Source organism: Pygocentrus nattereri, chromosome 5, assembly GCF_015220715.1.
Source record: "Pygocentrus nattereri isolate fPygNat1 chromosome 5, fPygNat1.pri, whole genome shotgun sequence".
NCBI classification, from domain to species: Eukaryota; Metazoa; Chordata; class Actinopteri; order Characiformes; family Serrasalmidae; genus Pygocentrus; species Pygocentrus nattereri.
In genome coordinates this window covers 25,881,646-25,909,624 of record NC_051215.1, presented here as the reverse complement: position 1 = coordinate 25,909,624, position 27,979 = coordinate 25,881,646, and the positions used below count along the sequence as shown (strand labels likewise).

The window sequence follows — 27,979 nt, the reverse complement described above, 5'->3', positions numbered from 1 at the left end:
CAAAACATGTCTTGATTGATTAACCACATCTGGGGTAGGGTGAAAACGGGCAAATTAGATTTTTTGCCATAAACCATTCCTTTAGCCTTACATTGAACATTGTTGTGTGTGATGTAAAAAGGTAAACAATAACTGAAGAATGTCTAATTTAGCTGTTTCACAGCTTTGTAACCTTAATTAGAGACCTTAATCTTAATACTTTTAACCTGGCTTAATACCTTTGGAACAGAAGTAGGCTTATGTGGGGTGGGTAATGTCATTATAAATAGAATTTCTCAGTGATTTACTTCAGAATTATAATAATAGTATATAATCAGAATTAGCTGTGTCAGTCATTTTTCTCCCATGTCAATAAAGATTCTAAGGCTTTTAGGCACTACAAACCAGACTGACATATCGTTACACTGCAAAAAATGATAGCAAACAAAAACATCTTAAATCTAGTCAAGATATCAATTAATTCTAATTATTAGATATTATAATATTCTCAGATTATTTAATCATTTCTGGATGCATTTCTAGACATTTTTTAGCACATTCTAAGCAATTCTATCTAAAGCAACTTATTTCTCAAAACAAACAAAATGATCTGCATTATCTCTTGAAACAAGTAATAAGCCACTGCTGGCAATGGAATTATTTTCAAAAGTAACACTGTTGAACAGTTGAATAGCCTTATAATGTTCTTACAACAATCTCATAATGACCAGTATTAGACATCTTGACTAGATTTAAGATGTTTTTTTCTTATGCAGTATAAATATATCATCATGGAAAATGAGCCCCAAGAAGCTTTTTATTGCTGTCAGAATGAAACCTTGTGTGTCCAAAATGGTAACTTTGCTGGAGAAATAAAAATATTCTTAACTTACATGGAAGATAATGTAAAAAGATATTTGTCCAAGTTATTTTGAACCATTTCACTTGGTCCATTTATGAAATTTTAACACCGTGCAAGGGGCAGCTGAAGATAGCAAATTATGCAAAAAAGTAAACTAAAAAAAAAAAAAAGAAATGGATATTTTGCACAATAGCAATTATTTACTTATGTTCTTTGTTGCCCAAATCAAGCCAATATGTATTCTCCTGTCTCAAATGTTTGGCTTGAAATGTTAAAACATGTACAATGACAGGAAAAAGTTAGATTTTATGTGGTGCTGTTGAAAGTTGGCAATACTTGAATTGATTTTTCTCATCCCCGTGGTCACAAACATACAGATTGTCCTATAGTAAAATTACATTACACCACCTCCCTGTGTAGTACCTTCACTGTACATATATAAGGGTTATACTATTAATTTAAAATGTCAAAAAAGTAGTGTTACTATTGTTACTAATAGGTTATTGGTCAAATTGAAGTATTAATGATCAGTTATCGTATTAGCCCAGAACAAGCATGTCCCTAATGTTTACCGTCAAAGATCTCCAGCTCGTCAAACTGCTTCTCGCTCTGGAACATCTCCACATAAATGGAAATGGTGAATGAGGGCAGCACTTTGATGATCCAGGAGCAGGTCTGGGAGTTGGGGTAATTTTTGGGAAAGCCCGGGCTCAGAATCACCCCAGAAGACATCGAACGCTCCTCATTCGCAGGACACTGAGCTGTCAGGACAAGAGCAGGGATTTGTAAAGAACTGCTGTGATCAGACTAACTCAAAGAACAATTTGATCGGGTGCTCTAAGCTGAGCCTCTTGAGTGAGGTTTGAAACTTTGGTTGAACATGTTTAACACACTTGTTTCTCCCGGTTTCACCTGAGGAATGAGTCCTGAGTTGATAAGACAAAAAAGGCATTTTTTTCCCCATTAATGTGCTTTGCGGGCACGAGGGAGATGGAAACAAACTGAGAGAAAGCTTGTTTCCTTGTGGCACTGTAGAACAATTGCAGACACATCAAACTGTTTAGATTTACTACTGAAACCTCTGGAGAACACATTAGCAGCTTTGTGCACTTGGAGGGGCTTTATATGCTGCATTACTCTTATGATATGGGCCCAAAAGGCATTAAATGCTTTTAAGTAGCTTTGACTGCAGACATAATAACCCGATGCCAAGACATTTAGAAGAGCTTTCAAACATACAGTCTACGAAACCTGATAAGTTTAGGTTATAAGATCCGAAGACTGTAGAAGAAAAAATACACAGGAGGATCCTCAGTCTACTAAACTAACATGTTTTCCTGATTGCATACAAGTTGCATGAACATGTGTCGAGCTTCAAGAAACTAGTGTTATAGTATTGACTACTGTTCTATGGTTTGCTTTAAAAGACATGAGACATTCCAGCACCATGAACAGCGGCTTCTGTTCTACACTGTGAGACAGATCGAAAGACATGAGACATTCCAGCACCATGGACAGCGGCTTCTATTCTACACTGTGAGACAGATTGAAAGACATGAGACATTCCAGCACCATGAACAGCGGCTTCTGTTCTACACTGTGAGACAGATTGAAAGACATGAGACATTCCAGCACCATGGACAGCGGCTTCTATTCTACACTGTGAGACAGATTGAAAGACATGAGACATTCCAGCACCATGAACAGCGGCTTCTGTTCTACACTGTGAGACAGATCGAAAGACATGAGACATTCCAGCACCATGGACAGCGGCTTCTATTCTACACTGTGAGACAGATTGAAAGACATGAGACATTCCAGCACCATGAACAGCGGCTTCTGTTCTACACTCTGAGACAGAGCGAAAGACATGAGACATTCCACCACCATGAACAGCGGGCTTCTGTTCTACACTCTGAGACAGATCGAAAGACATGAGGCATTCCACCACCATGAACAGCGGCTTCTGTTCTACACTCTGAGACAGAGCGAAAGACATGAGACATTCCACCACCATGAACAGCGGCTTCTGTTCTACACTATGGGTCAGATTTACTAAGAAGTGTGTAAAACCTGCAGCACTAGTTTGCAAGTGATTTACCGTGGTAATGTCATATAAAGGACGTCAATTACAAATTGGCCAATTTGAAATTAGGGTGACCATCTGTTTTGTATTACACAGGACTGTTCCAAAATGGAGTGTCTGTCTTATATTTTGCACAACCAAAACAATGACTTGCATTTCAACAGTTACAGGAAGAAACTTTTAAACTTTTACTTGATATTATTTTGGTACCTACATCCTCCATTTTCTTGCATTTTATTTTTTTCCCCCCACAATTTCTACATTTGTGAAGGTTTATATACTAACAAAAATCATAATTTATACGACCCCAACTCCAATGAAGTTGGGACGTTGTGTAAAACATAAATAAAAACAGAATACGATGATTTGTAAATTTTTTCCAACCTATATTCAACTGAATACACTACAAAGACAAGATATTTAATGTTCAAACAGATAAACTTTATTATTTTTTGCAAATATTCACTCATTTTGAATTTGATGCCTGCAACACATTCCATAAAAGTAGGGACAGGGGCAACAAAAGACTTGGAAAGTTGAGGAATGCTCAAAAACACCTGTTTGGAACATTCCACAGGTGAACAGGTTAATTGGAAACAGACGAGTGTCATGATTAGGTATAATGGCGGCGCGTGAACAACGCGAGGCTCAGCGTCTCTCCAGAATCTGCTTTTTAACGGTTTTCTATCTACTTTTGACTGGAATATTTATCTTGAATTGCTGCTGTTCTACAGCAGACAGGAGCTTCTGGACATCAATACTCAAACCTCCGACAGTTTTATCGCCGATCTCCGACTCATTCCAGAGATCTCCAGAACACCGGCGGCTGCATACTCCTCCCGGCTGGGCGGAAGTGCACGCAGACGGCGCCGAGAACGTAAACAAAGGCGAGGTAGGCGCGGAGGGCTACGAGCTAAGCTACGAGCTAAGCTAAAGCTTATACCACACCGGCTGCCCTTACCCAGCATTTTCCTCGCCAATGTTCATTCTCTGGCTAACAAAATGGACGAAACACGGCTCTACATCACCAACGACAGACGGATTATGGATTCAAATGTCATGATTTTCACCGAAACATGGCTAAACAACGGCTGCCCGGACAACGCTATTGAGTTAGCAGGACGACACATACACCGAGCTGATAGGATAGCAGATGACTCCGGCAAGACCAGAGGTGGAGGTTTGTGCATTTATATTAACAAAGCTTGGTGCACAAACTCTGCTACTACCGAGAGACAATGCTCACCTAATGTGGAATTTATAATGGTCAAATGCAGACCTCATTATCTCCCAAGAGAAATAAACTGCATCATAATCACTGTAGCGTATGTACCCCAGGACGCTAATGCTAAGCTGGCTATGAAATAACTTCATGCAGCCATTAGCAAACAACAGACCAAACACCCTGAGGCTGCTTTTATTGTTGCTGGTGACTTCAACCACTCCAACCTGAAAACAGTCCTCCCCAGATTCCACCAACATGTCTCCTGCCACACCAGAGGGGACAAGACTTTGGACCATGTTTATTCAAACCTGCCTGGGGCATACAAAGCAACACCCCACCCCCACATTGGACAATCTGACCATCTCTCCCTTTTCCTCACACCTCAATACTCACCACTCATCCAACGTGTGAAACCCACTGTGAGGACAATAAAAGTGTGGCCAGAGGGGACAGACGCCGTGCTCCAGGACCGGTTTAAAAACACAGATTGGAATATGTTCTCTGACACAGACTTGGATCAGTACGCCTCATCTGTACTGGACCACATCTCCACCACTATAGACAGTGTCACCACCCAGAAACAGATCACCATGTACCCCAACCAAAAGCCTTGGATGAACCGGGATGTTCGTCTCCTGCTGAAGGCCCGCAAACATTGCCTTCAGGTCGGGAGATGCACAGGCCTACAGTGCAGCCAGGGCTGAGCTGAAGAAGGGCATCAAAAAGGCCAAACACCACTACAAAGGGAAGGTAGAAGAACACTTCTCCAACTCCGATCCCCGGCGTATGTGGCAAGGACTCCAGATTATGACAGATTACAAGACCACCAACCCCTCCCCCGCCTCCTCTGATGTTTCCTTCCTCAACGAGCTCAACAATTTCTATGCTCGTTTTGAGAAAGGGAACCCAACAACTGCAACCAAGGCAGATGTGTCTGCAGACCACCAACCACTGACTCTTTCTGCCACCGATGTAGGAGTGGCATCCCTGGACATTCTCAGAACATGTTCTGGTGAGCTGGCAGGAGTGCTGACGGACATATTCAACCTGTCCTTGGCCCGTGCTGTGGTACCAAGCTGCTTCAAAACCACCTCCATCGTCCCGATACCCAAAAATTCCAAACCATCACGACTGAATGACTACCGCTACTACTACTTTACTATAAGCCCTCACCCCCATCATCACAAAGTGCTTTGAGCGGCTGGTCCTAGCACAGCTCAAATCCTGTCTCCCCCCCCTCCCTGGACGCCCATCAATTTGCATACTGCCAGAACAGGAGCACAGAAGATGCAGTCTCCACAGCACTGCACTCTGTCCTCTCACACCTGGACAATAAAAATACCTCCATCAGGATGCTGTTCGTAGACTTCAGTTCAGCATTCAACACAGTCATCCTCTCAAAACTCATCACAAAACTCACAGACTTGGGTATTAGTTCCCTCATGTGCAACTGGTTACTGGACTTCCTGACCAACCGACCCCAACATGTCCGGTGGGACAACCACTGCTCATCCACCATCACCATAAACACCGGTGTACCACAAAGCTGTGTGATGAGTCCCTTCCTCTACTCCCTCTTCACCCATGACTGCAAGCCTGTCGATGGTTCCAATACCATCATTAAGTTTGCAGATGACATCACGGTGCTTGGCCTCATCAAAAACAACGATGAGACAGCCTATAGGGAGTAGGTGGATCGTCTGGCTGAGTGGTGTGACACTAACAACCTTCTGCTCAACGCTGAGAAAACTAAGGAGCTCATTGTGGACTTCAGAAGGAATGCTGACCCACATCCACCCATCCACATCAAGGGGACGGCAGTGGAGTGTGTGAACAGCTTCAAGTTCCTTGGTGTCCACATCTCCAAGGATCTCACCTGGACGACCAGCTGCTCCAAGCTGGTAAAGAAGGCTCACCAGCGCCTCTTCTTTCTGAGGAGGCTGAGGATGAACCACCTGTCCTCAGACATCCTGGTGAACTTCTATCGCTGCACCATTGAGAGCATCCTGACCAACTGCATCACAGTATGGTACGGGTGCTGCTCTGCCTCAGACCGGAAGGCGCTGCAAAGGGTGGTGAAAGCTGCCCAGCGCATCATCGGTGAACCACTTCCTGCCATAGAGGACATCTACAGGAAGCAGTGTCTGAAGAGGGCAGGGAAAATCATCAAAGATCCCAGTCACCCAGCACACAGACTCTTCACCCCCCTGCCCTCTGGGAGGCGCTACAGGAGCCTCCGTACTAAGACCACCAGGTACCGGAACAGCTTCTTCCCAACAGCTGTCACACTCCTGAACTCTGCCTCCTGACATCTAAACAAATAACAATGGACTGTACCCTAACACACAGACTTACACACCACTCAACACCACTTACCGGCACTTACATCTGCTGTATATACTGCCCATTATTGTATATACTGTGTAAATACTCTACCTGTTCATAAGTACATACTTATCCCCCTTCATATTTATAACCTGTTCATAGTACTTTATATCCCTTCATATTTATAACCTGTTCATAGTACTTTATACCCCCTCATATTTATAACCTGTTCATAGTACTTATACCCCTCATATTTATAACCTGTACATTCTTGTTTATAACCTGTATAACCCCCTTCATGTTCATACCCCCTCATATTTTTTTAACCTGTATATACTATACTTACTGTACATTGTAAGATATATATTTATATTGCTGCTAAGCACTTCTGGATGGATGCAAACTGCATTTCGTTGCTTTGTACCTGTGACATACGCAATGACAATAAAGTTGAATTCTATTCTATTCTATTCTAAAGGGCGCATCCCTGAAAGGCTCAGTCGTTCACAAGTAAGGATGGGGCTAGGTTCACCACTTTGTGAACAACTGCATGAGCAAATAGTCCAACAGTTTAAGAGCAATGTTTCTCCACATGCAGTTGCAAGGAATTTAGGGATTTCATCATCTACAGTCCATAATATCATGAAAAGATTAAGAGAATCTGGAGAAATCTCTGCAAGTAAGCGGCAAGGCAGAAAACCAGCATTGAATGCCCGTGACTTTTGATCCCTCAGGTGGCATTGCATTAAAAACCGACATCATTCTGTAACGGATATTACCACATGGGCTCAGCAACACTTCAGAAAACCATTGTCAATGAACACAGTTTGTCGCTCCATCTACAAGTGCAAGTTAAATCTCTGCCATGCAAAGCGAAAGCCATATATCAACAACACCCAGAAACGCCGCCGGCTTCTCTGGGCCCGAGCTCATCTGAGATGGACTGATGCAAAGTGGAAAAGTGTCCTGTGGTCTGACGAGTCCACATTTCAAATCGTTTTTGGAAATCATGGACATTGTGTCCTCCGGGCCAAAGAGGAAAAGGACTGTCTGGGTTGTTATCAGTGCAAAGTTCAAAAGCCAGCATCTCTGATGGTATGGGGGTGTGTTAGTGCCCATGGCATGGGTAACTTGCACATCTGTGAAGGCACCATTAATGCTGAAAGGTACATACAGGTTTTGGAGCAACATATGCTGCCATCCAAGCAACGTCTTTTTCAGGGACGTCCTGCTTATTTAAGCAAGACAATGCCAAGCCACAGTCTGCACGTGTTACAACAGCGTGGCTTCGTAGTAAAAGAGTGTGGGTACTAGACTGGCCTGCCTGCAGTCCAGACCTGCCTCCCATTGAAAATGTGTGGTGCACTATGAAGCGCAAAATATGACAATGGAGACCCCGGACTGTTGAGCAACTGAAGTTGTACATCAAGCAAGAACGGGAAAGAATTCCACCTACAAAGCTTCAACAATTAGTGTCCTCAGTTCCCAAATGTTGTTAAAAGGAAAGGGGATGTAACACAGTGGCAATCATGCCCCTGTCCCAACTTCTTTGGAACGTGTTGCAGGCATCAAATTCAAAATGAGTGAATATTTGCAAAAAACAATAAAGTTTATCTGCTTGAACATTAAATATCTTGTCTTTGTAGTGCATTCAATTGAATATCGGTTGAAAAGGATTTGCAAATCATCGTATTCTGTTTTTATTTATGTTTTACACAATGTCCCAACTTAATTGGAATTGGGGTTGTAGTTAGAATGATATAATCTATTAGAATTTAACACAAGGTTTTCTTACTGTGTCTTTAAGACTGATATATGTAAATGAGCTCTGCTATGATTGGCTGCCCTGTATTGTGCCTTATTCAAAAAGCAGTCCAGGCTGAAACACTCCTATTACTTAAGCGTGAACAGGCAGTTCTAAACTGCTGTAGGCTGAATAGGTGGATATATGTAAATTATTTGATATTTCATGACATCACAGAAAACATCATTTATAATGGGCTGTTTTAGCAGTTTAGTTTCCATATATGGACAATATGGACTTTGGAATGAATGGTTTTGAAACTTTAACAATGGAGGAAATCCTAAGAATTAAGTAGAATTATCCACTTTAAGCATTTTAAGTAACTGCACCTCCCTCTCTTCAGCTTAAAAAAACAGCTCCAGCTTGTTACTTTGCAAAGTCTCCTCCCCTATTTTGTCAGGTCACAACTACTACCTCCTAAAATGCATTCATGAACTGAGGTGCACTAAAACCTGCTGCTGTGAACACAAATCAGCTGTCAGTGCTTTTGCATGTGCAAACTGCATTAATGTCACTGTAACCATTTAGTAAATCCGGCCAAAAGTTTGGAGAAACCTGCACATCTAGTATTTAATCTGAATTCACAGGAATGAACAGAGTTTGTGCCCCTTTGCCTCTACTTTTCTGGGAAGGCTGTACGCTAGATGGTGAAATATTGAGTTCAGGTGTTTCAAACATATTCATTACTAACAGTGGTATCAAAATCAAGCCCATAGCCATAGACAAACATTGGCAGTAGAATGGATAATACTGAAGAGCTCAGTGACTTTAAATGTGAGACTTTCATATAATGGTACCTTTGCCACAACTCTGTGAAATTTCTGCTCCGTTAGATCTGCCCTAGTAAACTGTAAGTACTATTATTGTGAAATAAGTGTCTAGGAACCACAACAGCTCAGCTGCAAAGCAGTAGACCATGCAAACTCAGAGTAAAGATGCCAAGTGCTGAAGTGACAAATGGCCCATCCTCTCTTGCATCACTCACAACATAAATATAAACTGCCTCTGGAAGCAACATGAGCACAAGAACTTTATATCAGAAGCTTCAAGAAACGGATTTCCATTGACAAAAAGCTACATACAAGCCCAAGATTTCTATGTGCAATTCCAAGCATTGGCTGAAGCGATGTAAAGCACGCCTCCACTGGTCTCTGGAACAGCAGAAACATGTTCTTTAGAGTGATGAATCACGCTTCATGGTCTAGCAGTCTCTAATGGATGAATCTGGGTTTGGCAGATGCCAGGAGAACGCTACCTACTGGAATGCACATTGCCAACAGTAAAGTTTGGTAGATGAGGGATAATGGGCAGGGGCTGTTTTTCAGGGTTTATAGGCTCCTTGGTTCCAGTGAAGAGTGATGTCTATTCTACAAAATTGAAACATATTTAACACAATTCCAAGTTTGTGGCAACAGTTTGGGGATGACCCTTTCATGCTCCAGTATGACTGCACCTCTCTCTGCAAAAACCATGGTCCACAAAGACATGGTTTGAAACTGACCTCAACCTTACTGAACACCACTGAGCTAAGCTGGAATGTTGATTGTGAGCCAGGCCTTTTCATCAAACAACAGTGTTTGACCTCACAAATGCTCTTTTAAATAAATAAGCACAAATTCTCACAGATACAATCCAAAGTCTCGTGGAAAGCTTCCAAGAAAAATGGGGTCTGTTATAGCTGTGTATGGGCGGCATTCTATATGAACAACCATGGATTTGAAATGAAATGTTCAACAAGCTCATATAAGTGTAATGAACAGGTCAGGTGTCCACATGCTTTTGGTCATGCAGTGTATGATGTAGCTCACCTAAAATGAATAATCACTACAATAGCTGAAATCTCTCCAGTTCATTCCCTTGCTCTTGTATTGTGTCCCCTGTCTGTGAATATAGGCTTGAGCAAAGCTCTGAACAAGCACTCTAGCCACCACTCAATGACAAACTGATGATCTCTGACCTTTTTCTGTCCTCCTGCATGTTGTCTCTTCTCCCTTTTTTCTACTTGTAAGGTAATCACCTCAGCAGGTATCTCTGAAGGCTGTGTTTTCAAACGTGACTTTGAACCTCATGTTATCATTTACCTTCGCACTCCGGGGGAGGGCCCTCAAACTGCAGGTGGGAGTTAAGCTTACAGGTGAGCTCGTCGTTGCCGACCAAGGTGAATCCAGGAAAGCAGCGATATCTCACAACATCACCTGCAGGGTGAAACAGAGTTACACTCACAAAACCTTCAGCTATATTATATCAAATGATAAGATTCTTCTGAAAATCATGTATTATTAGCAAATGCAAATTTGTTGTTATTTCATTTTTATTAGTTTTAACATCACGCCACTAGCTGCCTGTACTTTAGACTTGCTCCAAGCTGTGTCTTATGATTATCCGGTATAGCCTTCTGCACATTTTGCACATGAAGCTTAAGGTGGTTGTGAAGCAGCCTTTTGTTTTTATACCAAAGCCAGCCTGCAACTCACTACTTATAAATATGTGTTTCCCTCTATCACCAATGTAAAAAAACAACTAAAAACACATAGTACTATTAAAGGGTCAGAGACTGCACCATGATTTATTTCATTCCTATCCAAATGGACATTAAGTATTATTCATTTTTCAAAACCACAAAAGATATATTTAACAGAAAACTGTGCAAAATGCTTTAATGCTAAATATAACAACTTTTAAAGTTCCAGGCTTATTTACATACTAAGGCTTATTATTCAGTAACTACAGGGACTTCATTGCAAACTGATTGAGCTATTCTTAGGTTACAGAATGTCAATCCATCCATCCATCCATCCATCCATTTTCTAAGCCGCTTCTCCGTCAGGGTCGCGGGGGGGTTATAGAATGTGTAATATAATTTTGGGCCTGAAGGTGGACCCTGGACATGTAAGGGGTTAATAAACTCTTTGCCTTGATTATAGTTTCTGCCCTTTTCAGAAGCCCTGCTTTCAGTTTTTCAGTGAATACGAGTGGGAATTCTGCTTCTCTCAATCAAAATAATCCCAAACACATTCAGTGATGATCCAGATCTGGGGCCTGTCCAGGTTTCTTCTTTTTGTCTTATTTTCTTTGATCAGTGAGGCTTCCTGAGAGCTACACATCCTTTCAGACACATAGTGCTGAGTTGTCTTCTCACAGTGGAGGGAGCTTTAAGTATTGTTTATCTGACAGGGGCAGTTTTGGTGTCTACCAGGTCTTGCACGGTTTTGGAAATTCATATGTTTTCGTTTATATTTAGTTACTGAGGCTGTGTGATCTGTTAAATCTGTGTTTCCTGCTGAAAAATAAAGTGGAAAATGAAAAAGGGTGGTCTCTGAAATTTACATAGTACTGCATTTCTTTATTTTAGCATTTAATTACATTTAATTACCTTTACTAGTACTACCTTCTTTTTCTTTACTTCTTTCCCTGTTTATCCTGTATTATAACTGTTATTAGTATGTAAAATGTTTCATTTTACAACACATTACAGACCATTTTGGTTACCGACATAAAAATGCGTTTTCCATTATACACCCATTGTTATTCTTTTTTTTAAAAATTCATATCTAAAATTGTTATAAATGGATATACAACATTTTGGAATTGAATTCATCACATTATTATTAAATGTAGATTAAACAAACATGCATTCACTGGCCTGTAACTATAACATGTGACCTTGATAACTGAAAATCAACAGCAACTGAATCCTGGTGCAAAATTAAACTTCCACTGCAGTGTCACAGCAGTCATCGGAAAGAGTGTTACGAGGCTTTTCATCCACTGACATGCGCTACATATTTAATCATTTCCTGTCAGTCTGAAACCCCATCTTCCCTGAGAGGAAGACCCCAAGTGTAACTTCTCTGTCTCACATCTTCTCATATCATCCATTTTATTATTATAATTTTTTTTACGTTTTTTGAGTGATTCAGCTAAACACATTCAAGATTTTAAGGCCTTAGCAATGTCACACATACCTATTTCATAGTCTTCATCTTCATATAATATTTCTGATTCCTCCACAGTTGGGGGAGGGGGGCATTTCTTGAGACGATAAGCTGAAAAATAAAGAAATGGACTGTTATGTGCCTTATCTCAGATGCTATATACAGCCACAGGTGAAGGTCTTAAATAAACCCCAGTCAAATGACTTGTTTTGGTGATTTTCTAAGCGATACTACAGGGAACAAACTTCTATATGCCATTTTTTCTGCAAATGTTAGTACATTTTGTCTGTTTTCGTGCTGAGTTTGTGGCACATACCATATTTTATGTTTTATTTCTTCCAATATGTTAAATTCAGTAAATAAACAGTGATTGTGCATTATATTGTAGAACAGTGCGCTTTCTGTAGAGGATGTGTACTTAAATCAACAAAACATATTATTTGACTTGGGGTGCCCAAACCTTTGTATACAACTCTATAGCATCTTTAGCTCAAATGACATTTTTGTGAAGTGTGAAAATAAAATACGGTACATGTTTATAAAAGTGTTCTCACAGACTACAGCAGAGTTTCAGATCATGCTGTATCTAAACAAATGTAGAATTCTAATATCTGCCTTATACCGTCTCACAAATTTGAGATTAAAAAAGAAAGCACAGCTCATTTTCGCACTAAAGATTGCACATTTTTGTCAACACAGGCCTGCATGCTGACACTGATCTCAAAAAGGCGAATAAAAGAGGCTTCTATTTTGGATTTTTGAAATCTGGAGAAATAACGCTGATGTCATCAGAAGCAGCTGTCATCATGCCGGCTTATGCTTCAACTATCAGAGAGTCCCTGGCTTGGCATGTATTTCATTCCTGTGACAACATTTTTTGAAGAATATTTTTATTTAGAGGAGAAACTAACCATGGAAATTGAGGACAAAGAATCCACTCGTGGAGAAGTCGCTGTGAAACTTGATAAGGACCTGATTGGAAGAACTGTAGGCCGACTCCAGGGCTGTATTGCCGCTGAAGATTCCGAGCTGTGGGTAGCTTTGCTCAGGGCCGTCCCTGAAAGAGAGCAGACGCACCATTGGAAATACATTACAAACTCCAGATTCCTGCATTAAACGGCTTAATAACGCCTCGCCATTTCAGAGTGGTTCGAGAAAATTGATTTACTTTCAAATCTATGGCTCGATTTGTGCTGACTTTCATGTAAAGCCATTACATTACAGGCAGTGTTGAATGAAAACAGGAAAAATGATGACTTAACAGACTACTTCACTCTTTTAATGGCTTTTGAAGATTAATGGCCTACATAACTAAGAAAAGGGCCGAGATAAGGCGCATTTTCTCCATTGCTACACATTTTTTGATCCATTTAGGAGGGATTCTAATTACGCAATACAAATTACTAGTATGATGTTCCAAACAGTTTTGAGAGGAAATCTCAATAATGTCATGAACAAGTCATACAAGTTGTAATTTCTGTTACTTTCATGCATATTTAGCTCACTACATGAAATATTTAATTACTGTGATCAATATTTTTACTTGGAATGATTTCAAAACATTTTGCCATGGTTAGAAAGTAGAGATGAAAGAGAAAAATGAATACACCAAGTGGTTCAAAGTTAAATCATTGTGAAGCTCATAGTTCATGCTATGAAGAACTCAGTCCTATCTGTAATACAGCAAGTTAGCACTGTTTTACACTACATTACTAAAAGTTTGCACCATTGAAATGTTTGGAATTGCTGTTTTTTAATAGTATCAAACCATTTAACTGTAGATATATAATTATTCTGTTATGATGCTAGTACTCTAAGACTTTCCTGTTTCATCTAATTTGTTGGAAACTGTAAAAATCAAGAAATGTTAGCAGTCTGTATGCAGCCAGCATGATTCCATAATAACAGGGAAAGCTCTAATAAAAGTTGCAGTAAAAATGAACATTTGGAATGCATCACGTTTGAAACATGGTGGTGTTACGGCAGATAATCGATCAAGAAATGACTGTAAATAGATTATCAGGGTTCAAAGCACGTTTATTATTCATATAATTATTCTTTTTCTCCTGCAAAACGTGATGGGCAGCAGACACTGTAAGTCACCCAGACATCAGATTTGGAAGGTAGGTAGTTTGTGGGCATCTACTTAGGCAAGAAAAGAGACCTCAATCAGGTTGATTGGCATTATAGAGAACCATTTTATTTTTTATTTTACCTTATCACTAGCCTTACTGGACTTGCGGTGCTTGAACCCCCGAATTGCTGCTTGCAGCAATATTTACTACAATCATTCAATAAAATATCAGCTTTTAATATGACAAGTGATCTCAATCTTTTAAACAATAATTTATATAATATACATTCTTGACACAGTTTTGTCCTTACTTCATATGTAGTCCAACAGCCAAGACATGTTTAATATCCAGAGTTTACTTCTTTGGCTCTCATATCCCACCAATTAGCACTGTGCTAAATGCATGCATAAATCATCACACCCTTTACTGAAATTACATCAGGTTGTTGAGCAATCTGCAGTAGACCTGCTTTTGTTGTTTCTGACACTGTATGACATATGGCTGTTATGCATGACATGAACAAAAGTATGTTGCATCACAGTAGCAGACGTGCAATAAGCAGTGAGCTTAGGGCACCAAAGTCATCAACAAGTATCCAGTACTTATTTATCATTGTTTTTTTTCTGATAAAGAGAATACAACATAATATGTTGTTTATGTTTTGCATACAACATAATATGACTGGGGTGGTTAGGGGGTCCCACAAATAAAACTGCTTAGAGCCCTCAAAAACCATCGCGAAGCCTGATTTTATTTCCATTCTTCGGCCCATTTTTATAGATAACAGCATATCATCCTGCACAGTGGTGAACAGTAATAAAGTACATGTACTTAAGTCATTTTTTTAGATATCTGTACTTTCATGAACCGCATGAACTCCTGCTACATTTTGTAATTTACCATACTTGTTATTCCTCCACAAGAATGAATTTTCATATAGAACGCACACATACCTTAAATCTCCTCTATATCCCTCCCCTCAATACTGAATACCCCGTAACTATAACCAGGCCTAGGCACCTCTGACAAGCTTTGAGACAAGCTTTCAAAGTTCAGGCATTGTTTGGAGTATTTTCATTAGATACCTGATATCCCAGGAGTTTGGATGGGAAGTTTCTCAAACTGAAGACACAAGAGGAGAAATGTTGGATTGTTAGAATATCTCGCAATACCTGTACATTTGCTACTTAAGTAATATTATTAATTGTCAGCACACCAATTTAATAAATATATAAATAAATGCACAACTATTATTGCTGCTGTGGATCAACAGCTGGTCTGTTTTCTCTCTTGTTCTGAGGTCAATGGTTGTATAGTTATTATATATTGTACAAAAGAATTTATTGCGTAGTGTCTGTACAGTTTGTATGTATTTATTATATTTATAGTCCGTCTGCCTTGTTGTCTGCTGCTGCTCTCCTATGTTAAATGTAGCAACGTGTCTTAGAGAAACTACATTTTGTTCCTCTCCCAACACATCTGAGATGAGAGGAAATGACAATAATGATTTTGACTTAAAGTACATTTAAATAAATAAACATCAATAAAATCAGAGATTTTCTGGCTAAAGCAGACCTGGAGAAACTCATCCACGCCTTTGTTTCTAGTAGGATTGATTACTGTAATGGGCTCCTTACTGGACTCCCAAAAAAGACAATCAAACAGCTTCAGCTGATTCAAAACGCAGCTGCCAGAGTTCTCACTAGGAGTAAAAGAAGGGAGCACATCACTCCTATCCTTAAATCCCTACACTGGATACCAGTGTGTTACAGGATAGTCTTTAAGGTACTATTACTGGTCTATAAATGTCTTAATGGTGCAGGACCAGTATATTTATTAGATGTGCTCCAGCAATATGAGCCGGGCAGAACTCTCAGATCATCAGGAACTGGTCAGTTAGTGCAGCCTAAGGTAAAAACTAAACACGGAGAGGCGGCATTTAGCTACTACGCTGCTCTGAAATGGAACCAGTTGACAGAGAGCATCAGAAGAGCCCCAACACTTTTAAATCCAGAATGAAAACCTTCATGTTTGAGCAGGCCTTTAGCTCAGTTTAATCCACTTTTATCCTGTAATGGCACTCTTATCCTCATTCATTTAACTTCTTTTATATCTATTGTTTTAATCATGTTTCTTATTTTTATTCTAATTTTTTATCTCCTTCTTTTAAATTTGATTAACTTCTTTTAAATCAATTGTTTGAATTATGTTTTTAAAATTTTTTAATTTACATAAATTTTATTTTATTTACATTAATTGCATTTTTCTGTATTTTTTCATTTGTAAAGCACTTTGAATGACCGTTGTGTATGAAAGGTGCTATATAAATAAACTTGCCTTGCCTTGCCTTAAATGCAAAGTGCTTTTGCACTTTAACTTTTTAAGTATAAATATAGAACACTACAGAGTAATAAAACTGTACTAAGGGAGCTCTTTAGCACAATATTGTCCACCATTAATACAGTGTCAGAAACTACATAAGCGAGTGTGCTTCAGAAATGTTGTTTGTATTATGCTTTTCTTGTCAGCTAAGCATCTGCAACCAAATTACATGCTTTGTTGATTTCACTGTGCCAAAATAAGTCAAAATAAGTTAACACATCCTCTCCAGTGAACACACAATGATTCTATTTTTCTGCAAATTTTAGGGCACATTTCTGCTTATTAATTGTATATGGAAAAAAAAACACAAAATGTGCCATAACCTTTTTCCCCCTCGCAAATAAATATTAAATGTGCAATGTGCAAGTGTTCTTTGTAGAGGAAATGTTAACTTATTTTCACTCACAAATCAGCAAAACATATCATTTGACCAGGGTGCCCACACTTTTGAACATTTTTGTACATTAGCCTTGTAGCGCCAGTGCAAAACTGAAATTGCTCAGAGAACTTCAGGCACCAGACACATCTTGGCAGACTACATCTGCGGTGAGGGGAAAACTTTGTAGTTTAAAAAATGTTGGTCTATCACTTTACTGCAGGTCAGTGGTAGCGCTCACCACACTGCGATGTAGTCAGTGACGGGCTCAGTCTGCAGAAGTGTGAAGTTGATGTAGACGCCGTGGCCATGCGGCACAGTGATGAGCCAGGTGCAGTCCTGCGAGTCCGGGTACTCGTTGGGGTAGGCTGGCGAGAAGATGGTGCCGTTAGGAGCCGTCACGTTGTAGCCACAGGGCGCTGCGCACAAAGACAAATACAGTTAGAGCAAGGGCGCAATGCTCATCCATCTTACTGTGAGTGATATTTGCAGCAGACGATCAGCTGCGGGAAATGCGGCATCATAATAATAATGACGACAGTTTCAGGCGGGGGACCATGGCCGTCTGTTCTGGAATTATCAGGATTATCAGAGGATCATGGGACAAGATGGGGGGCTGGTTCATCAGAGTCTGAGAATGGTGCTGAACAGAAGAAGGCCGCAGTCTCTAATGCACGGAGATCGACAGAAGAAGAGGGAAAAGTGCAGCGTTATTGATTGATTAGGGGCCAGACAGCTTTCACACTACACCGCTCTGACTGATCATCAAGGCTGCAATTCAGACCAGGTCCCTGTAGCCTGGGTCTCCACTGGTTCAGTCTTCAAGGTGCTTAATTTAAAAGACAGCTTTGAAAGAGCAAAAAAAAAAAGCACACCAAAAAGAAACATTGCAGTCCTTGTTGTACTGTACCAGCAACACAAAGCAGCAACACTTCACTTAAAGAGCATCATTAAAAAGACCTTTGGGAGTGCAGAATGGCTGGATAATACCTCTTAAAGTCTGCAAAAGCAGGCTCCTTTTGAAAAACTTGCAACGAATGCAAAACTAAATTCAGAGCCAGAGCTCACTTCTACATCAATAAAAACAAAGGGACACAGAAAAGAATGTTCAAAAATTGTATTAATGCTTTCTTTTTTTACTTCCCCCTCATACTGCTTACCTTCACAACAAGGAAATGGATGGTTCCATTTTCTGTTGGTTCCATGCTGGCACGTTAACACTGGATGACCGACCAATATGTATCCAGGGAAGCACTCGAAAGTTATGGATTGGCCTGCATTGAAGTCGTTGTTGACAATATATCCATTGTGGAATGGATATGGATCTTGGCAATTCTGTAACTGATATGCTGGAAAAGCAAAAAAACATACAAATAAGATGTTATTCATCATTTGCAATGAGGCAACAGTGCTTAGACATGGTACAACAACATAGGAAAATGTGTCGATCTTCCAATTAAGGTGTGATTTCAGTAGTATTATGGGTGATTAAGTAAGATTAAGCCAAACCTCTTGCGTCTCTGCATAGAAATCCCTGCCTTCAGATATCTGAGATTATTTTGCATGCAATTCATTCATTTTTGTCCATTACAAATGCAGTCATCTATCCACAGTCTGTCTCTAAGATATCAAAACACCCCATTGATTTCTTTCCCCGAGCAAACAGGCACCGAAAGCTGAAGATCAAGGATAGGCTGAGATGTTTTCAACTCCTGAACCTCCATCGGGGTAGAAAAGAAAAGAAAATACAAGAGGCGGCGCACGAACCAGCTGACCTGGGAGTGCATGGAGCGGACAATGACGGGTTATTTTTATCAAGTGAGAACCGTCAGCACGGCATATGCGTGCACCGGCCTATTGATTTCAAATACTCGTAGCCACGAGCTGTCATAATGGAGAGCCCCTCCAGTGATGTTAGACAGAGGGATGCCATAGACACTTTTAATGATCAGAGGAGTCTAGATGCTCTTGGATAAGAGCCTGTCACTCCTGCGCAGATGCCGAGTGGACGTGATATCCAGGAGCTCTGACAGTAAGGATGGGCAATGCTGGTGATTTTCTTATGTGATACCAAGGCTATCATGTTGATACCAGTACTTTTCAAAATAGCGCTGGACAATGTTGATAAAACTCAATATCGCTATGTTTTCCTAAACATATTACTGTATTCAATTATATTTAATATTGTATTCATAAACCCATGCTTCCTGTGGATTGGTACTATGCAGCTCAAATAATCCTACATACACATTTATGAGGGCTTACTGCAACAAGCATCAGTTGTCATAACACTTTCCGATGCGAAATGACATCAAAAAAGACATTCATCACAGCGGATGCCTGTGGGAATAAGTTTTTATGAATGTTTATGTAAGTTTACGTCAAGCTTATGTATCATTATGTATTTATGTATGTAGGTGTCACGTGGCCATATGTATGCTGCCCTTCAGTAAAGTCTTACAAACTTGATATAGCTTGTTTTGACTGGATGTTCTGTTCTGCCTCTGTTAAAATGACACTAAAGGAATATAATCAGACACAAAACAATTCCTCAAAGGAAACTAGTACTTTTAATTTAATGTGAGATAACCTAGAGGAAGAACCCCCCAAGGCAAGATGCACCTCCCTCCTTATTTTCTGTGCAGATCTAATCATGAGGAATATCTAATTAAATGTATATTAAATTATGTTCAGTTATATTCAGGTGGGGGCAGAGTCTTATCTTAGGTAGTACACCCACTGCAGGTAACTTATGTATGTCCTCATTTTTCTATCAATACTGCGATTTTGGTGTGTCGTATTGTTAGAAGTTGGTATAAAGTTGAAATTGGTTAATGCTGACATCACTACAATATATCAAAGGCTCTGAACTGCTTTCAACTACATTGTCCACTCTAAGTCAGTATGTGCCTATTGATCAACCTCTTACTGAAAATTGTGCTCCTCGAGAAATAACAACCATTTCAGGAAATTATGGGTGCATAGGTGTCTATCACTCTAAACCTCATCCTAAAATTGTGATAATCTTTTTTGTTTGCTCCAAATAAACATTAACCTCTTAAATTATACTGAACCACCAACAGTACCAGACAAGCATTCCTCACACCTACGGCTTAAGGATAACTCTGCAAGTTTGCAGTCTGTTCTATGTAATTACTGAATAATAAGCCTTAGGGTGTAATAAAAGGTTAAGTGTTCTAGGGATTAAAACTACTGGATACATTACTGGTTATCAATATTTGCTACTTCCTATCAATATTACTATGTAGAGATTGATTCTCAAGGAAATGTCAGGATTTGAAGAATCATTATGCTATTGATCTGCTCTTGTCTATCAGTGTTTCTTCCATGCACATGCAAGAAAGTGAAGAAGGAGCAGAGCTCACCTTGGTAAGTGAGCCTGAAGCCCTGGCGGTTCTGTGAGTGGTCACTGTAGAAGTGGATGACCGTCTCATGAGTAGTGCTGAGTAAAGGAGGTGGGAGCTGACTGCCACTGTACTGACCAATCAGGGAGCTGCTGTGCTGGGGTCCGTTACGGACCTCCAGAAAGTCGTGGTTGTCTTCTAGTGTGAAGTTGAGGAACTGGATGTGCGCTCCTGCAGAACGTGGAGAAAACCAAGGCAGAATTTATTCAGATGACAAATTTTTTTGAGCATGTGTAGAAGTGGATATCTTACACACCAAACACGATTTTTTGACAATGAAAGCGCTGAACTATTTTATCACCCTCTGTTCATCTCACACCTTTTGGCATTCCGCCTATTGATTTTTTTGTGGTGTAAACTTGCAAAGCAAATGGCGTCGTGACTCAGTGTGCATAGTTTTGGTACAGAAAAATTGTAACAGAATGTTTTACATTCTTATGTTGTTCATTCGTTTTGTGTTTGGTGTGTAATGACCTTTAGACAGCCTTGAACAGTGCTTAAAATGATTTATCTAGGTAGTAGGTATGTTTCTATCTGTGCAAAACACTGCATGACAAACAAACACAAGAAAGTACAGTAAACTTAAAGCTACAGTATGCACGTTTTGGGGATTTAGTGACCTCTCTGGTGGATATGTGCAATTGCATGCAACCTGCAAGAAGAACACCTTGTAACATTGTAATTGCCTTTCAGATTTTGCATTTGAAACATAAATATCAAGCTGGATATTCTTTTTGAGTCTGGGCGTGTGGCGTTAATATGTAAAGATGTATGACAAGGTCTGAAAAACTGCCACAAATGGGAGTCTTACATAGCTCGGCTATAACAAAATTTTATTTTTTGTTATATATATGTTAATTAGAATAATGCGTGTTGTGTTACAAGAACACAGCTTTAATACTGGATTTGTCATTTTTCATCAGCACCTGATTCAATGCAATAAAAGGCTTATTTGATAAACTAGGATGATAACTGGGCTTCATCGACAGCTTTGGAAATAGCTATGCTAAAAATGGACTATACAGGAGTTGTATTTATACCAATGTTAGTAGTTTTTTGTTTTGACAAATAAAACATTTGCTGCCAGATAAACAGCTTTACATGTATTTTTCATTAGATGGCCTAAGATTTTTTGCACCGCACCCTACATCAAACCCACATCATGAGCACTGAAAAACCCAAAAAAAGTATCGGTGTCGTTTTCGTCACCCCTGCCAGGTTAGAATTCTTAACACATATGGGAAATTGAGCGAAAGCCCAAATGCGTTTTTTCATGCTGGAATTGAGCCTGGCCAAGAAAGCATGACGTGCCTAAAAACACTAAGGGCAGCCGGTGTACTGAACTGCTGTTAATGGGCAAAGCTCCAACCACTTCTCACTCACATTAACACCTGCGGGGAAAATTCGCACAGCCTCTTCTGCTCGTTAATTGCCTCCTTATGAACTGTGAAGCTATGTGGAAACTGCAGAACAGGAAACATTTTAAACAGAATTTACTTCTTAAGAGTTATTATAGGGTCATTTTTAAAATCTTCTCTGTTTTTAAAATTGTTACACACTGCATTAAACAAATGACTGTTTTTAAAGAGGTTACCCTGATCTATTTTGGGCCTTCTTCCATTCTTTTAAAGGATATTACCATCCAAACCCATCAGGACTACATGTATCTGCAAAGTAGTGATACAATAACTACAGTAACAGGACCCTGTTTCATAGTAACTACTGCACAGATAATTTCTGATTCCATATATGGGCCTATTTATCAAAAAGAAACAGAGACTCAGTCAAAGACAGCAAGCTAAAAAGGTCCTATGAAATGTCCCTCCAGGACAAACACCATTATCATTATTCACAGTTAGCAGCATCTTCAAAACAGATTCATTTTTGGACCACTAGGGCTCCTGTAGACAAAGCATTTTTCCACATAACAGATGTGACGTCATCTTTGACATATTTGGGCCAAAGCAATTTTAGAGTGCCCATTAGTCACTCAGGATTCTGTTGTACAACGAAAGAAAACACTTTCTTGAGCTCTTCCTTCCCCATTTTGTTCACTCACTCTGACAGCAAAACAGTTCAACAATTAATTCAACATGCATTCGATGAGAAAAAAAGTTACACCCCCGACAATACAATAACAAAAGAAACACAAAAGTGTGGTCTTTAGAGAAGGCTTGGACAAGCCTTTCAAATATTGCTTTATAATGTCTTGGCATCTGAGCCTCCAACAGCACTGCATGCTACCTAGAAATGGGTGGACACTAGTGCTGTGAAGCAAAGAGATTCTGTTGGAAATGGATTTAAGGTTCCAAAATATTTTACATTTTTGTAGTGATACAATTTATGTCCAAAAGTATCCAGACAGCTCTTCTAATTAGTGATTCCACCACTTTATGGTACATCCATTACTGATACAGGTGTTCTAGAGAGAAAACCATTGCCAGAAAAATATGATGCTCTGGAGCAGCCACACACAAGCCTAAAGTCACAATGCCTTGCCCAGCCAAGCCACCATGCCAAGCATCAGCTAAAGGGGACTAAAGCCCAGCACTGAGCTGTGGAGCAGTGGAACTGTGTTCTTTGAAATAATGGAACTTCATCTAATACCTTTGTGATGAGTTGGAGTGATTCAGAACTGACCATTAAACATCAGCACTTGACTTCACTAATGCTCAAACCCTCACAGCAATGTCCCAAAGTGATCAGCTTTCCCAGAAGAGGCTGTGAGGGCAGAAAACAGCTGTAATATGTTACAATGTGTTAATGCTGTCAAATTCTATAGAATTCGGAGATGATTCTGATTCGAAGTGATGGGAATTGATGAAGTTGATTACAAAATGTCATGTGCTCGGATTCAGCCTCGCAAGGCAGGGACTCCAATTCCCAGAATCCTTTGGAGTCTCCCGTGACTTCATACTCCCCACCCCGCTCCTGGCAGAGATCCAAGTCTCCTGATTATTAAGGACCTCCACCTGAACTTTATCATGAGACCCTAAGGTTGGGTTATTTAAGCCCTGACTGAGCACTATGACAATGCGAAGTACTGTTCTGCCGAACCCTACTGAGCGTTTTGGATTGTGCCGTTTGTTTCTCGTGTTTGGACTTTAGTATTGTTACGCTGACTTTCGTTTGGGCCTAGCCCTTTTCGGATACTTCTGTTTTGGTCGTTTTTGATATTTGCCTATTTGAACTTCGCTCGGACTGGGATCACGATTTTTGTGTCGCTCTTTGTCTTTTGATCATTGTGTCATTTGTTTACTACGCTGATCTCCGATCTGCGTTCGTCTGCTAATCTCTGTCTTACACAAAACCAAGACATATAGAAGGACATCTAGCAAAAATCAATAGCAAAAGTATATTAATTTTAATTATAACCAACCTTGGCTAGGAAATGTAGAGAGCTAAAAAAATCTAAATGAACTTTTGACTAATGGGGGCTTGCTAAGTGTCTGATTCTCCTCTGTCCACCCCTTCAGGTGGGTAGGTGCTTTGGCAATGGCAAAATTGTTTCATTGAAAGGCAATTTTTTGAGATATTTTACATTTTGCTGTGTTGTCCACTGTGTGCAATGTGAACATTGCTGGACTACCAATGTATGTGCTGTGGAAACGTGTTTTCAGACAGACAGTGATTGCAGAATATCTCACGCTCTATGTGTGCATGGGTGCAGGCAAACTTAGTCAACTCTTGATTCCCATATGCCTGAAATTAAGAAATCGATTATTTTGGGATAAACTGAGCCTTACAATGTGGTTAAATTGTGAATGATCATGTTCATGTAGTAGCAGTCTTCAGCCTATAGCATAGATGTAACCACTGTGTAGTGCCTGATCTGATCCATTCAGGACAGTTGAATTCATTTTAAATTTATTGAAAAGAACCAGTTAAAACAGTCATCACTTTTGTCTGTTGTGTTTAATATTCTTCCTGCTTCTTTGTCAAAAAGCCACAGCTCGCTATGTTACATTATTTTTCTTAAGTCACACTGGAGAGGGAGAAGAATTGTGTGGGTAAGTGTGAACAATTTTTTCTTTTAATCAAAAAGCAATTGCCTCGTTAACATCTGTAAAGGCTCTTTTGTTCGGCTCTCGTCTGAAAGATGAGGCCGCAGAAAACAAGCGCAACCAAATGACTCTAGTTCAATGAGGCTGGAGAGCTGAATCGACCGCGTATAATCTCGAAAGTTGAGATAAATAAAACAGTGCAACAAGGAGATGCTGGCAGGCCAGACTGTGGAGTGTAATGTAGCAGAAAAGGAAGCAGTAGGTCTGTACTGTGTCTTTCAAAGCCACGGCCAAGAGGTTGACAAGGGCAATCTTTATTTTAAGAACAAATCCTCGTTCAAGTGCCTTCCAAAGCAGCATTTTTTCAAACAGATCTATCTGGGTAAACTACTGATGGACAAACCTGCCCTGTTAATTCAATCAAGTTAATGAGAAAAGGCCAATCAGTGGTTTTGTTTCCTCCAGACTAGAAAATGGTCTAAATGTTTTCCATTTACAGCCACCAAAAGACAAATCATTACTCCAGCAGGCCTGCGAGTGAGAAATTCTTCAAAAGTAGGCCCGTATTGGCTACCACAAGGCTAAGAGCTCAGGGGTGACTAAAAATGGATTAAATCCCAATCACATGTGCATTCTAATGACTTACATTTACTCAGTGCTACATGATGAATGAAGAACATTTGCTTCTATTCAGATTCAGTTTGAGTAACCGTAACATGGTCGATGAGAAAGCAGGATGCATTTGCAAGTATAGTTGACTGAACTCCAAGTTTAGTTTATGGTTTTTCATCCACTTATTATTTTTATTTTGAAAATGCACATAAAGACCTGGATGGGATAGGCAGAAATTTGAAAATGTGTAATAATAATAATAATACAAAATAATAACAATAGTTATATAGCACATTTAGCAAGCTTAAAAGTGACAAAGACCTTATTCATTTAAAATCATATAAAAAAATGACAAAGATTTCATTACAAAGATAAACATCACAACATGTAGATTTAGTTAAATGCTGAGTAAAAGAGATACGTTTTTAAATGTTTGAGCTTGACTGTTTATAAAAGGTGAATTGAGCTACACAGTTTAGAGTAGAATAACTGAAAGAGTCCATCTGTATTGTCTTTTACAGAAGGTATAAACAAAAGGTCAGCGTCTACAGATTTAAGATCTCATGCCATAACATAAACACTCTGTGATGTAAGTGGTGCTTTAAGGACATTTAGAGCTTTAAAAAGTTTCACACTTCAGGTTTGGTACATAAGCTAAAGAGCCAAACTTCCTAATAGTAGTACAGCAAGGTTCATGTTCAGTGCTCACACATGTACATTTGAGGCAGTCTGAGTAGGCAGTACTAACATGCCAACACGACATGTTTAAAAACATAAAATTAAACTTTATATTTCATTACGGAGTCTGATGCTACAGCATCTCACCATTCAGGTCTGTTTCTGCTCTTTTTCAAATAGTTTACATTGAGCGTGAAGTATTGTGAGTGACTGAAGCTCTTGAAGGATATACCAATGAAGAGTCCTTCATTTTCTCACAAAGGACACATTTTTTTGCTGTGTTTGAAGGATCCTACAAAACGCGACAGGCATGACGTAACAGCTGAGAAATGCAGTCGTGTCTGGCTGCATCCTTGAGACATGGTTTGCGACAGTCCTTTATACTTAGTTCATTTGTTTTCATTCTTTAATCTAATTTAATTCTGTTTTAATGGCAACTTTGCTGTTACATATCTTACCTCGGAACCATAACATTTGGTAATATCCCTTAAATTGACATTCTTGCCGTTAATATACTCATATATACCGGATGTACTAGAAAGTTCTAGTTAAAATCTACAGAAGTCAGTACAATCTGAAAAATAAAGGTTTCCAAATGGTTCTTGTTTTGCACATAAGGGATCTAGGAGAAACTAATAGAGAGCTTTAAAAAAAGTTCTTCAGATTTTAACATCTTGTTTACAATAGCATTTGTGAAGTATTAAACAGTGAAAGGTTCTTCAGGTAACCAAAATCAGTTAGTAGTGCTCCAAGGAATGTCTTTGGCACCTTAAGTTACAAGAATATACTTATGTTTTGATCTGATCTATGTGTATTACTGAAGTTGCGATGTTGTACTTGAGCCATTACTTCATGGAAGAAACAATAATTCTGCCTGAGTATGGTTTTAGGCAATTCTACCCATTTCTGATCCCAGCTGAGTGCTTGGCTATCAGTGGTGTTGAGTCCAATGGTGCAGGGTGATGTCTGATGCCATGACCATTCGTCTCACAGCTTGCCTTCAGTCGGCTTCTATTAAATGGTGAAGCCGTCCTGCGGATGTTTTTTTTTTTTCTCCTTATCCTCCGGCAGCGAAGAAGCGTACTTCATGCATTAGAAATGTATACATCGAACTAATGAATGCAGATTACGGTGTTTTATAATGCTGACCTCTAAAGTCTGATGCTTTATATCAGGTGGTAAAGAAGAAAAGCACCAGCATAACAATTTAGAATATTACAGAATCTTGGCAGCAAATGGTTTTTTTTTTTACTTGTTCAATATTAATAGATAAAGCACAAAAAAAAACCCTATACGTCCAGGTAGAGTCAATTCCATCAGCTGCCATCAGCCTCTGCCGATACATTCACGAGATGAAAGGCATTCATTATTTGAAAAAAATGTGCTTACTGAATGTCCAGTGAATTGATTTTCAACCTGCTGAAGGGAATCGTGCGAACTGAAATGCGACTGGACCTCAAGCTCTGCAGTTACTAATCCAGGTCTAGTGAAACGATGTGTGAAAGATAAGTCAGTTTCCCCAAAGAGAGAGTGTTTGTGGTCCTACAGCTGCAGCCAGTCGACTCGCAGCAGTGGCTCATTTGCTCTCAGCAGGCTCACCGTATCCGATGGGCAGGAGGATCCTCCAGGTGCAGTCCAGGTTGCCAGGGTAGTTGCCAGGGAAGCCCGGGCTCAGGATCACATTACTCATGTCGTGAAGTGTCCCTCCACACTTGGCTGATTCATACAAAAACACCAAAAGAACCATCGTCAGTTTCATGCCATGAATTTTTAAATGATGGAAGTATGAGCAAGACATCATGCGTGAGATAATATTTTTTTAAACTTACAGTGAGTTATGATGTGCCATGGAGCACGCATGCATTTATTGTCCTGTCAGCTATCTGCACTGTGTGAACTGTCTAGCACTGTAATGGACTTTATTACTGTGTCTATTGTGCTCTGTCTTGCACTTTTGTATTATTATGTGTACCATGCATGTCGCATCAGTGAGAGTAATGAGTAAGCTGTACTGGTATAATTAAAATAAAGCAGAATTGATTATATGACACACCGATACACAGAGGAGGCGGATAGTTCCATCGTCTTACAGTCCCTGGCATACACGTTATGTGAGAATGACCCTAAAAAAGAAAGAAAGGAACAGTTAGAGATGGGACTGATGTGATACTGGTATCTGGCCATTATTGGCTGAAAATATGGAAGATTAGA

The 27,979-nt window shown here is 39.7% G+C and overlaps 1 protein-coding gene across 2 annotated transcripts in view; it reads right to left on the bottom strand.

Moving 5' to 3' along the window:
• Positions 1 to 27,979, bottom strand: part of LOC108425438 (CUB and sushi domain-containing protein 1) — a 664,112-nt gene that overhangs the window by 59,494 nt on the left and 576,639 nt on the right. For both annotated transcript variants that reach the window (XM_017694090.2, XM_017694091.2), the window contains exons 39-47: positions 27,822 to 27,891; positions 27,368 to 27,484; positions 20,436 to 20,645; positions 18,210 to 18,398; positions 17,291 to 17,468; positions 13,128 to 13,273; positions 12,247 to 12,327; positions 10,363 to 10,476; positions 1,414 to 1,602 (exon numbers count right to left, since the gene is read on the bottom strand). In XM_017694090.2, the coding sequence (XP_017549579.2) occupies positions 1,414 to 1,602; positions 10,363 to 10,476; positions 12,247 to 12,327; positions 13,128 to 13,273; positions 17,291 to 17,468; positions 18,210 to 18,398; positions 20,436 to 20,645; positions 27,368 to 27,484; positions 27,822 to 27,891 (1,294 nt within the window). The remainder of the gene's footprint in view (positions 1 to 1,413; positions 1,603 to 10,362; positions 10,477 to 12,246; positions 12,328 to 13,127; positions 13,274 to 17,290; positions 17,469 to 18,209; positions 18,399 to 20,435; positions 20,646 to 27,367; positions 27,485 to 27,821; positions 27,892 to 27,979) is intronic.